The 13,903-nt window shown below is 40.3% G+C and overlaps 1 protein-coding gene across 1 annotated transcript in view; it reads right to left on the bottom strand.

The window, feature by feature from the left end:
• Positions 1-13,903, bottom strand: part of adgrv1 (adhesion G protein-coupled receptor V1) — a 486,575-nt gene that overhangs the window by 404,733 nt on the left and 67,939 nt on the right. Inside the window, exons 19-22 of the mRNA XM_033017268.1 lie at positions 11,748-11,965; positions 9,459-10,202; positions 4,932-5,305; positions 1,706-1,876 (exon numbers count right to left, since the gene is read on the bottom strand). Coding sequence (XP_032873159.1) covers positions 1,706-1,876; positions 4,932-5,305; positions 9,459-10,202; positions 11,748-11,965 — 1,507 coding nt within the window. The remainder of the gene's footprint in view (positions 1-1,705; positions 1,877-4,931; positions 5,306-9,458; positions 10,203-11,747; positions 11,966-13,903) is intronic.

The following is a 13,903-nucleotide window of genomic DNA, read 5'->3' as shown; positions in this document are numbered from 1 at the left end:
ACGTTGCCAGGACTCGAGGTTCTAAGCTATAGGGAGATGTTGAGTAGGCTAGGTCTCTATTCCTTGGAGCACAGGGGGATGAGGGGCAATCCTATAGAGGTGTATAAAATCATGAGAAGACTAAATCGGGTAGATGCCCACAATTTCTTGTCCAGAGTAGGGGAATTGAAAACCAGAGGACATAGGTTCAAGGTGAAGGGGAAAAGATTTAATAGGAATCCGAGGGGTGACTTTTTCACACAAAGGGTGGTGGGTGTATGGAACAAGCTGCCAGAGGAGGTAGTTGAGGCTGGCACTATCCCGACGTACATGAAACAGTTTGACAGGTACCTGGATAGGACAAGTTGAGGGATATGGACCAAACGTGGGCAGGTGGGACTAGTGCAGCAGGGACATGTTGGCCGGTGTGGGCAAGTTGGGCTGAAGGGCCTGTTTCCACACTGCATCATTCTACGACTCTCTGACTCTAATAGCTTATTTGAAATTGGTCTTTTTTATTAAAATATTGATTTTTTTCCCCCACTCTTCTAATGGATTTCAGCCCAGCAGTAGAATCCTATTGTGACCATATGTTGAAAGACGTTACCAACATCCTTTAAAGCCACTGCCCGGTAACTATCAGAAAAATATGCTCAAAGAAATTCAATAAAATCTGCAGATGCTAGAAATCTAAAGTGAAATGGAAAATACTGGAAATATCAGCATATTCATAAGAACTGAAACAGTCAACCTTTTCTCTATTTCTCTTCCCGTTCGTGTAGCTTGACCTGCGCAATATTCCCAGTAGAAACATAGAAACATAGAAAATAGATGCAGGAGTAGGCCATTCGGCCCTTCGAGCCTGCACCGCCATTCAATATAATCATGGCTGATCATCCAACTCAGTATCCTGTACCTGCCTTCTCTCCTGATCCCTTTAGCCACAAGGGCCACATCTAACTCCCTCTTAAATATAGCCAATGAACTGGCCTCAACTACCTTCTGTGGCAGAGAATTCCAGAGATTCACCACTCTCTGTGTGAAAAATGTTTTTTCTCATCTTGGTCCTAAAAGATTTCCCCCTTATCTTTAAACTGTGACCCCTTGTTCTGGAATTCCCCAACATCGGGAACAATCTTCCTGCATCCAGCCTGTCCAACCCCTTAAGAATTTTGTAAGTTTCTATAAGATATCCCCTCAATCTTCTAAATTCTAGCGAGTACAAGCCGAGTCTATCCAGTCTTTCTTCATAGGAAAGTCCTGACATCCCAGGAAACAGAATGTTTTTCATCTCTTTAAATATAAATTCTGTACTGCTGGCCCCCCCACCCAAAAAAAAACATCTTTCATTTCTATTCAAGGCAGAACACTAAGATGTTGATTCATCCTCCACTTTACCTTCACATAACCAGTGATTACAGCCCTGGTGATAACATGTAGCCAACAGCTTTCAAATAACATGTTTCTGGAATCCAAGCCTCAATGCAGCACCATTGAGCTTGAATGCTGCCAATCTACTAATTTAATGTCCATGTTAGTTGTTACCAAATCTGCTCTGAACCTATTGTGGTCTATCACTCAATTTGCCTTCTACACATATGCATTTGCAATCAGAAATTCAAGATAACATGACATTTGTGCAATTACTTGGCACCATCTTATAGTGATTAAAAGTGCTATACATCTCTGCATTTAAACTTTCTTTGTTGTTTAGATTTCTTTTCACCTCAGAGTTTTGCCAGGGAACAAAGGTGATAGTACCAATAGGATTGCCAAAATCACTCATATTGCTGTGGTCAAATTCAACCTGGGTGATATTGTAATTCACAAAGACAGAGTCCAAGGCGCCTCTTGTTCTTTCAACAATACATGATATTGTTGACCCTTCACTGGATGTCTGCAAGTGAAAAACAAAAGAAAGATTTGCTGGTTAACTGCACAAAACACCTTAATTTAAAAACAACTTATTATCGTTCCTTGTGAGGGAAACAGAAGCAACTTTGTGATAAAGGAAGAAATAAGTAAATAGAGCACAGTTAGATATCTATGAAGGGAAGACATTTAGGGCTAAAGTTTGCAGAATACTGCTGGAACACCAACAAGTAGGTATGTTACAATACTTACCTTCAGCGGCACTGCAGTTCTGCCACTGGCCGTGTGCGCGATTTTGGTGCCTTTGAGGGAGGGGCGGGGTTAAAACGCATTTTTTTCCTACCTTGTCCTGGATTATATATTGTTGAAGTGCAAGTTTTTGCTGAAGAATTGTTCCGACGGCCGTTCTGTGCTGGAGTAATTTTAAAATCAGCTTCTAAAGCCGTCAACGCCGACAACGGGGACGGAATTCAGGTACGGGACAGGTAAAGGAAAGCCGTTTATTTCATGTATAAAAGTTTCTTAAGATGCCTTTAAATCACATTTTACGTTGCGAAATGGTGATTTTTTCCCTCATACGATCCAGCAGTATTTTTCCTGCCGATAAGGGGTTTAAATTCACCGCAACCGCAACGTTCCAAATTATCGTGTTCCAGAAAAACCCACTCGCAAGATTTATTTAAATGGCCATTAATTTACAGGTATTAAACATTAAATACCTTCCATTTGGCCTATAAATCCATGACAATGAGATTTAAAAATGATGTTATATTGTGAATTCTTGTGTCAATGTTATTTGGACACTTAGGCTATTTAAAAATGTTAATCTATTCTTAAGAAATTGATAGACGTTTAGATCTAGTAATTGAATTTTGTAATTAGCTAAAATTAGGTAACTAACTAATTAAACGCTTTAATTTCAAGTCATCTAAGTAAGATTGTTTCATATTTGTTTCAGAATGCTTCAATCTATAATAACTGAAAATTTATTTCAGTTCTCTAAATTTTTATGAAAGTTATGGGCTTATGACTGTCCTCGATCACAGCTTTTGTGTTAAGTCAATGGAAAAGCAATAGGGAACAAGATGCTAATTTCCGAGTATGAAAATGGCCTTAACTTTTTTAATACTGAAGATATGAAAGTGAATTAGGTGTCAAATTAAACTTCTTTTTATGCTTTATCTGATGGGATATTACAGACTTGATTTTTAAAATCTCAAAATGTTGTAACATTGCTACAAGGTGCAAGGATGTGTTCATCATTGGTCTACTTTTGTTTTCTGCATACATGCTTAATTTTAGACTTAACCACTTGAAATTTTCCAATACAGGTTTTGCAAACAGCCATAATTAATATACAATTATCCATCATAATATGGACAGGTTAACTGAAAAGGTGGAAAGATGTATAGATGAAAACCAATTATGACACCAAACATTCTAACAGGAAAAACAGGAAATGACGTATATACTGCCTAAAATAATTTAAGACTTCAGAAAAACGTATGCCATTGAGAATAAATACAACAAATTAAATCCATTCAAGTTATAAAAGATTCAAGATGGTGGTTGGGAGTCAGTGACTACATATCCCAAAACAGATTTGAAAAATTGCTTGGAAATTGCTGGATCATGGAACACATTATGACAGAGAGTTCATGCATTATTGAACCTTAAGGAAATTAAATAAATATTTGTACGTTAAGACTTACAGTGGTGAGGATTATCAATGGGTAAAGATTTGCAGATGATACTGACAGACAGAATGGTCAACGCATCTCTTCTGGGCTACAATGTTTCATGTCCAAATGTAAAGAACTGCAAACTTAGTCATAGAGTTTTACAGTGTGGAAACAGACCCTTCAGCCCAACCTGCCCACACCTGCCAACATGCCCCAGCTACACTAGTCCCAACTTGGTCCAAATCCTACAAAACCTCATGAAACTAGACTGAAATATCACATATTGAAGACTGATTGTGGACTTTGGAAGGAGTAGGATGGGGACCCACAGCCCCGTTTATATCAACGGGTCGATGGTTGAAAGGGCCAAGAACTTCAAATCCTGGGCGTGCACATCTCTGAAGATCTTTCCTGGTCCGAGAACACTAATGCAATTATCAAGAAAGCTCATCAGCGCCTCTACTTCCTGAGAAGACTACGGAGAGTCGGATTGTCAAGGAAGACTCTCTCTAACTTCTACAGGTGCACAGTAGAGAGCATGCTGACCGGTTGCATCGTGGCTTGGTTCGGCAATTTGAGCGCCCTGGAAAGGAAAAGACTACAAAAAGTAGTAAACACTGCCCAGTCCATCATCGGCTCTGACCTTCCTTCCATCGAGGGGATTTATCACAGTCACTGCCTCAAAAAGGATGGCAGTATCATCAAAGATCCACACCATCCTGGCCACACACTCATCTCCCTGCTACCTTCAGGTAGAAGGTACAGGAGCCTGAAGACTGCAACAACCAGGTTCAGGAATAGCAACTGCCCCACAGCCATCAGGCTATTAAACCTGGCTCAGACAAAACTCTGATTATTAATAACCAATTATCTGTTATTTGCACTTTATCAGTTTATTATTCATGTGTGTATATATTTATATTATAGTATATGGACACATTGACCTGTTTTGTAGTAAATGCCTACTATGTTCTATGTGCTGAAGCAAAGCAAGAATTTCATTGTCCTATCAGGGACACATGACAATAAACTCACTTGAACTTGAACTTGAAGATAGACACAAAAAGCTGGAGTAACTCAGCCGGTCAGACAGCATCTCTGGAGAAAAGGAATAGGCTGAAGGTTATCTGAAGAAGGATCTCGACCTGAAACATCACCCACTCCTTTTCTCCAGAGATGCTGTCTGACCCCATTGAGTTACTCCAACTTTGTGTCTATCTTCGGTTTACGATGCGATAAAACTTTATTTATCCCAGGAGGGAAATTGATCTGCCAACAGTCATAGAAACTCAAATTAATTTTTTGTTTAATGCAAATTTAAACCAGCATCTGCCGTTCCTTCCCACACATAATGAAGCTTGCCTGTAAACATGTACAATGTGAAAATACGTATGTCACCTGTGGTATGCAGGTGCCGGTGAAACCAAACAATCCATTGGCATTGTCACTTTTCTCTATTCGCAGTCTGGCCGTGGCATTATCCTGTGAGATTCTGGCTCCACCGTTCACGCTAGTCAGTTTTAAGACAAACGATTCCTCCCCTTCCTCTTCAGCATCATCTCTTGCAGCAACGATGAATGACTTCTTCCTCTCCCCTCTTCTGTACTCCAGGTATCCAGATATTGGGTGCAGATCAGCCTTTGCTGGGCTAGCGTGAATTTCATGAATTTCTTCTCGATCCAGTTTACAGACATATATCCTCACATCCTGCATTAGTCCTGTGAACCTGTTCTGCCCGTCAGTAGTTGCCCCAACAGTTAGAATACCAGGTCCTGGAGACACATAATATAATTTGAAACAACTTAAGATAATAATATTTTAAAGTATTTTTATAATTTTTCTCCAAATTATAATCCTCTTTTACGGTGCTGGTGCATAGATCTAATGTATAAAACATGACATGAAATGTTAAATTATGGCACAGAAATCTGTAAATTAAACAATATGCTACACTACAAAGAGAGGAATTGACAAATGAGTGACTATTACTTAAAAAGGCAAGAGTAGCATTTCAAGCCTGTCCAGCCATTCAAGAAGATCATGGCTAGTTTAATCTATGGGCTAAACTTTCTTTTGGCTGTCGATCGCATAACTCAAAAGTCTTTCTGCCCATCTCAGTCTTAAATATATTGAGTTCCAGGAAAATATTTCCTCCTTACCTCTGCCTTAAATGACCAACTCCCCTATTTTAAGATTATGTCCCCATTTCTCGATTCTCACCTTGCATTCTTCTAGACTTGAGGCAAAATAGATCTTGGTTTTCAAGTGTTGATTTACTATTTTTGCAGCTCAGATTAAGACTGCACAGAATTAAGTTTGAACTTTCCACAGAAAAGATTTCTGCTAGTAAAATGTTAATAGTAATGCTCAAATCACTTACATTTCTGCTACCATACTCTTGTAAGCTGGTTTCCCTCAGGTACCCTCCCTCCTCAACCCCACTTGTATACATGAGGTATACATTAGGTAAATTGCCCTGTCACCCAATATTGGTTTATAGGAATGACTAGACTAAGTGGGACCCGTTGGGTCCCATGTTCACACGGGAGGGCTGGTCCCCTGATCTAGTATGGGCACTGTGGGCTGAAGGGACTGGTTAGTATGGACATTGTGGGCCAAATGGATTCTTGAGGTGGCAGCTCAGTTACTCAAGCCTGATGTGCTGGCAGCTCACTAACGGCTGGTGGACTAACAGTTGACTCACGGCCATTCTTTGAAATTCCACTTCAAGCAGGGTGTAAGGCAACCAAATTCAAATGCAGATTCCTACCATTACAAGCAGGGTGCAAAGCCACCAAACTCAAGTGCAGTTTCTTACCACTTCAAGCAGGGTGCAAGGCCACACAATGCTAGTGCAGTTTCATGCCATTTCAAGCAGGGTGAAACCACCATAAAACTACTATAAAACCACAGAAAACACCACACTCATAGTTCAGTAGACATTCAGTGTGTTCAGTTGATTCACAGCTCAGACAGTCGTGACCTCTCTCTCTACCATCTTGCGGAGACTGAGCCACACCCACACTTACGGGTTTTATAATCCCTCCCCCTCCAACTGGAAGGGGCGTGGCCTTCATGGCATGATTGACAGTAGAGAGATTCTCAAACCTTTTTTTAACACTAACACCACTTTTATTTTTAATTGATGGGAAGAATCCTCTGCACCTGATGAGCGGCGAGGAACTGAGTAAGATGGTCAAAAATCACAGCTGTAAGTGGTAGCGTTTTATCTAAAATCAATATTCTTGCAAACAGGAAGTTGTCAAGTTTCCACCAACAACAGCCTTTTTTTTGCCATGCAGCCTTTCAAAGCAGTTACCACCACCAAAAATAGCCATTCTTTTTGATGTGCAGCAGCCTTTCAAAGCAGTTACCACCAACAACAAGTCATTTATTTTCCAGTGCAGCCATTTAAAAGCAATTACCACCACCACCACCAGACATTTGTTTTTGCGGTGTAGCCTTTTAAAGCAGTTACCACCACCAACAACAGCCTTTTTTTTTTTGCAATGCAACCTTTCAAAACAGTTACCACCACCCACAACAGCCAATAGACACTTTTTGCAAGCATTTTAGAACCAATAGACACTTTTTGCAAGCATGTTAGAATCAATAGACACTTTTTGCAACCATTTTAGAACCAATAGACACTTTTTGCAACCATTGTAGAACCAATAGACACTTTTTGCAACCATTTTAGAACCAATAGAGACACTTTTTGCAACCATTTTAGAACCAATAGAGACACTTTTTGCAATCATTTTAAAACCAATAGAGACACTTTTTGCAAGCATTTTAGAACCAATAGAGACACTTTTTGTAAGCATTTTTGAACCAATAGACACATTTTGTAAGCATTTTAGAACCAATAGACACTTTTTGCAACCATTTTAGAACCCAAAAAGACACTTTTTGCAAGCATTTTAGAACCAATAGAGACACTTTTTGCAACCATTTTAGAAACAATAGACACTTTTTGCAAGTATTTTAGAACCACATTAAAGGCACTCACAGTTGAGTAGACATGTGTTGAGTGTTATTCACAGCTCAGAGAGATATGACCCTCAGGCTTCCTCAATCTTGCAGAGACTGAGTGAGGCACACCACTTCCGGGTTTTATAGTCCCTCCCCCCTGCCACCAGCAGGGACAGCAGAGAGAATGGCAATTTTTTTTAAAACGTTAATATCTCTCTGATTTTTCATCGATGGGAAAAATCCTCCGGTCCCGAAAGGCGGAGGGGGGCTCTGAGCGAGGTGGCCAAAAATGACGGCCGTAGGTGGCGGTCTCGGAAATAGCAGCAGAGTGGGCCAAAAGCGGTCAAGATCAGACTTTTAGTAATATAGATTCCAAGAATGAGTGGGTTAACATAGGGTGAGCATTTATCGGCACTGGGCCTCTACTCGCTGGAGTTAAGAAGGATGAGGGTGGACCTCATTGAAACTTACCAAATAGTGAAAGGCTTGGATAGAGTGGATGTGCAGAGGATGCTTCTACTAGTGGGAGAGTCTAGGACCAGAGGTCATATCCTCAGAGTTAAAGGACGTTTCTTTAGGAAGGAGATGAGAAGGACAATAGGATTACCAGGGAGAGATAGATCAGCCATGATTGAATGGGCTGAATGGCCTAATTCTTCTCCTAACATTTATGAACATGAATATTGGTGTCCATACTGTTTTATGCAACTGAGATTCATTTAATATAAATAATTTATATATCATTATCCTTCGAATTCCTTTTTTCTAGAGAAATAGCTCAGCTTTTACTGGTAGAGTTGCTGATTTTGTTCTGAACCTAAAGTAGACTTTCAATTGATTTATTTGTTGTACAACATTCATCCCATCATATTACTATCTAAATGGCGTCAAGTTGGGAAAAGGGGAAGCACAACGTGATCTGGGGGTCCTTGTACATCAGTCTATGAAAGTGAGCATGCAGGCACAGCAGGCAGTGAAAAAAACGAATGGCATGTTGGCCTTTATAATAAGAGGAATTGAATATAGGAGCAAAGAGGTCCTTCTGCAGTTGTACAGAGCCTTAGTGAGACCACACCTGGAGTATTGTGTGCAGTTTTGGTCCCCTAATGTGAGGAAGGACATTCTTGCTATTGAGGGAGTGCAGCGTAGGTTTACAAGGTTAATTTCTGGGATGGCAGGACTGTCATATGCTGAGAAAATGGAGCAGCTGGGCTTGTACACTCTGGAGTTTAGAAGGATGAGAGGCGATCTCAATGATACATATAAGATTGTTAAGGGCTTGGACACGATTGAGGCAGCAAACATGTTCCTGATGTTGGGGGAGTCCAGAACCAGGGGCCACAGTTTAAGAATAAGGAGTAAGCTATTTAGAACGGAGAAGAGGAAACACTTTTTCTCACAGAGAGTGGTGAGTCTGTGGAATTCTCTGCCTCAGAGGGTGGTGGAGGTAGGTTCTCTGGATGCTTTCAAGAGAGCTAGAGAGGGCTCTTAAAAATAGCGGAGTCAGGGGATATGGGGAGAAGGCAGGAACGGGGTACTGATTGGGGATGATCAGCCATGATCACATTGAATGGCAGTGCTGGCTCGAAGGGTCAAATGGCCTGCTCCTGCACCTATATTGTCTATTGTCATCTATTTAAATCAAAATAATGAATGGTCTGATTAGCAAGTTTACTCTGCAATTGACTTTTTTATAATTCTCACTAAAGCATATATCAACAGTACACTCCTTGAACCTAGATCAGTCCATTGTATACAATGTGTGTGCACACATACACAAATGTGGATGTTGAGCACATGTCTCATTTTGACATGACATCATCTGCAAACATGTTCTATGCATATGAATCTTTCAAATGGAAGAAGAAGAAGAAAGGTGCTACTGGCTCAAACTGACTATTACAAATGCACCGTCAAACTCTACACAATCATTAGATTTTAACTACTTACCATCTGCAATTGTTTCTCCTTTGAGATACTTGATGCCATGTGGAAGTAGAATCCCGTCCAAATAAAATGCAATTGTTCCTTCCGCCACTACAATTATAATATGTATCCAAGTATTTTCGTCCATATATTTCAATGCAGTTACTGAGACAACATGGGTAATATTTGAGCTCAACAGGTTATAGCAAAACGTTACTGAGATAAAGGATTCATTTGTCATCAACTTCATAGCATAATAAACGGTGCCATTGTCACTTGCTTTTGATATGATGAACCCATTAGTGTTGGGATCGGGTATCACCCAAGCAGTCAATGTAAAATTAGTAATTGTGTTATTCATCCTGGGATGATATTCTGGGCTAACAGTTCCGTAGACATGCTCTGCCCCACTGAAGTACAGAACATCTGTCCCCGTGCGATGCCGTCTGGCATGAGGACGGAATTCAACAGAACTGGGAAATGTTCCAACGAGGATGAGGTCCGTCATGTCAGGCAGTCCATTTCTGAATGCATTGGACAGTATCTCCCATCCGACTCGAACATCTCCAAATGCGCCTCTTTGCCGCAGAATTGTGAAGTTTGTTATATAGGACATGTCCTCAACTGAAAGCACATCTTCAGCAACTTCCCTCTCCTGGCTTTCAGCATCCAGAATGAAAACTCCAAAAGGATCATCATTAAATGGAATCACAACGTTGACACTTAAACTCTTATTTGATAATTGACCGCCAGAGCCGGGAGTTCCACCTATTAAGTCAACAGAGAAGTTGATAAGTCATTGTAGGGTGATTCAACTGGAAATATCAATTTCCAATAAAAAAAGTTACATTTGCTGAACTACTATCTACATCTTTGATGACCCTCGGGCCATCTTTGATCAGACTTTGCTGGCTTTATCTTGCACTAAACATTATTCCTTTATCATGTGTAAGAAGGAACTGCAGAGGCTGGTTTAAACCGAAGATAAACACAAGATGGAGTAACTCAGCGGGACAGGCAACATCTCTGTTGAGAAGGAATGGGTGACGTGTCGGGTCGAAGAAGGGTCTCGACCTGCAACGTCACCCATTCCTTCTCTAAAGAGATGCTACCTTTCTCGCTAAGTTTCTCCAGCTTTTTGTGTCTATATTCCTTCATCATGTATCTACATGTATGGAGAGATTGTAATCATGTATTGTCTTTCTGCTGACTGGTTATCATGCAACAAAAGCTTTTCACTGTACCTCGGTACACGTGACAATAAACTAAACTGAATTGAGTACAGAGGAGATTTACTGGAATGTTGCCTGGGTTTCAACAACTAAGTTACAGAGATAGGTTGAATAAGTTAGGTCTTTATTCTCTGGAGCGCAGAAGGTTAAGGGGGGACTTGATAGAGGTCTTTAAAATGATGAGAGGGATAGACAGAGTTGATGTGATCAAGCTTTTCCCTTTGAGAATAGGGAAGATTCAAACAAGAGGACATGACTTCAGAATTAAGGGACAGAAGTTTAGGGGTAACATGAGGGGGAACTTCTTTACTCAGAGAGTGGTAGCGGTGTGGAATGAGCTTCCAGTGGAAGTGGTGGCGGCAGGTTCGTTGGTATAATTTAAGAATAAATTGGATAGGCATATGGATGAGAAGGGAATGGAGGGTTATGGTATGAGTGCAGGCAGGTGGGACTAAGGGAAAAAAGTTGTTCGGCACGGACTTGTAGGGCCGAGATGGCCTGTTTCCGTGCTGTAATTGTTATATGGTTATATGGTTATATGAGTATGTGTAGGAAGGAACTGCAGATGCTGGTTTAAACCGAAGATACACACAAAAAGCTGGCGTAACAGTGGGACAGGTAGCATCTCTGGAGAGAAGGACACTGAAGTGAACTGAGTTCATTTTTACTTTAAAATTATAAATGTAACAAATAGTAAAATATGGAAAGTATATCTTGGGTAAATAAAATGACCTCCTAAGAAATATGGACATTCATATCATGTTCTTTAATGGAGATATGAACTTAACAATTTAAATTACTTTAATAAAATTATAGAATAACTTGATGTAACGGAATATTACCATCTATTTCCAGAATACATTTTTCGAAAGCCATTTCTGCTTTCCCCATGCTACGACAGATCCCAGGACACTCAAAAATATAAAATGTTGATACTTATTGCAAAAGGTGTTTTAATCAACTTTATTAATAAGAGCTGTAAACCCAGGTTACAATAATATTGCTGTAAAGGAGCACTGTAATATATTTAGCAAAATTAAAATTAGAATATCATTCGGCATGAATTGCCCCACTTTCATACCTGAAACATTGAGCAACCTTAAAACATAGGTTTCATTAAATTCTGGAATTCCATCAGGAAGTGCATGGAGTGCGACAGGGGAGGCTACCTCTCCAGTAGTGAAGACCACAATCCCAGATGATTCTGCAAACTCTTGCCCAGGTTCCAAGAAAGTACCATTGAAAAATAGCTGCCATGAAACGGAGACATTTCCAAAAGTTCCTCGCTCTCTCATAATCCTGTCAATAAGCAAAGGAACGACAATACAAAAATCATTTTTCTTTTAAAGTAATTCACTTTGTTTTTGGATTGGTGTGTGTCATTTCACTGGTAACAAATCTGCAAAATAAAATGGATTTAAAACAAACACTAAATTGTTTCATTCTTTTAGATTAAATCGGTCATGGGCTCAGGAATTTAGTGCGCACATGACTTTCAAAAACGAAATCCTTCTGAAAGAATATTAAACTCCAGCTGAATTAGTAGTTTGAGAAAAGTCACCTATCTCTTTATACACGTGATAATATTGGCCAAATAAAAGATGTCACAAAATGGAGAATCTCTGGATTTGCAAAGCCTGCTTGTCCTCTTTCTGTGAAAGTTGCATAGCTATGAGTTACGACTCCACGATGTCTGGGAGGAAGTTGAGGATAAGGTGAGGTCCAGATATCCTTCTTATTGTTAATATGTATGAGGGTTTTGCAGAAGCTCTGAGCAGGTTTGCAAATGCATGATTAGGATTGGTCATAGGATGGGGTGTTGTAAAGTATTGTTAATTATGTTGCAGAGAGTTTGTGCTGTTATCTTGTGTTTGATCAAAGTACGGAGCCTTGTTCAAATTGTTTATACTACCTGGGGAAATGTTTCTTTACTTTGGTGAACTGTCTTCCAACTAGAAGCTTATGTGGAAACAATGTAATGGGGTACTTTGTGATTGGGTTAGGGAACTGTCAATAACTATAATATGATCAATATTTGTGATTGGCTTGTAGGGGCTGCCCCTCCCCCATATAGTTTCGTGCTATGGGTCCGATACCCTATAAAAGAGGAGACACCACATGGATCTGAGCAGATCTTCTGGAAGTGCACTTGGGACCGTGCTGACTTGCTGGAGGTATCTGCTCGCACGAGGCTGAAGGGCTTGGACGAGTAGAGACAAGGATCGGGCCCGCGGTGTGGTTAGGTATCGTATAGGAAGTTGGTTTGTGTGAGTGAGAATAAAGAGTTGGTTGAACCAGTGCTTGACTCAGTTGTTTTACTGAGCTAGACTAAGGGGGTAAGCTGTAGAGACCATGATTACACATGTACACATATCTGCCAAGTAAAAGGGTCCCCAAAAATTCTGTCATTTATACCACAATTTGAATCCGACTCCCATGAACCTTGCAGAGAAGGGAGGCAAGTTACCATCAGAGCGGCACTGTGGGTCAGCGGCAGGAGACTCAGGTTCGATCCACACTACGGGTGCTGTCTGTACAGAGTTTAGACGTTCTCCCCGTGACCACGTGGGTTTTCTCCAAGATCTTCTGTTTCCTCACACATCCCAATGACGTATAGGTATGTAGTAGGTATGTTGCAAAGCCTACCTGAAGCGTCGTTGAAAATCTGTCGCTGCCCGTGTGCGCGATTTTGGCGCCGTTTAGAGGGGGCGGGTTTAAAACGCGATTTTCTCTAAGCTGTTCCAATCGAAAATGTTCAGCCTAGTTAATTATTAACGAAAAATCGCTGGAAGACCCCGTCGCAAAAGCTATTATTAGGTTTAAAGGCCTTGAATAATAGTTATAGTAGTTTAAAAATCAATCTCTAAACCCGCGACCGTCAGCAACCGCAGGGTCTCATAAAGCAAACAACTGAAGTTAGGTTGTATATTTTTACATTAAAAAGGGCTTCTAAAGATCCCTTTATACAAAGTTTAATATTGCGAGTAGCTCATTTTGGGCCCATTATATCCCGTAGTATTTTTCTCGGCATTTGGGGGCACAAATCTACCGCAATGTGAACGTTCTAAACCAGCGCGTTCCACAGGGACCCACTGGAAAGCTGATTTAAAATGGGCATTTATTTACAGCAATTAAACACTAAATTCCTTCCATTTGGCCTATAAATTAATGTAAATGAGATTTAAAAATCATGTTTTATTGTGAATTATTTGTGAATATTATTTGGACATTTAGGCT

Source organism: Amblyraja radiata, chromosome 3 (assembly GCF_010909765.2).
Source record: "Amblyraja radiata isolate CabotCenter1 chromosome 3, sAmbRad1.1.pri, whole genome shotgun sequence".
Lineage (NCBI taxonomy): Eukaryota > Metazoa > Chordata > Chondrichthyes > Rajiformes > Rajidae > Amblyraja > Amblyraja radiata.
Note: the sequence above shows the minus strand (reverse complement) of the source record. Positions and strands in the feature narration are given on the sequence as shown.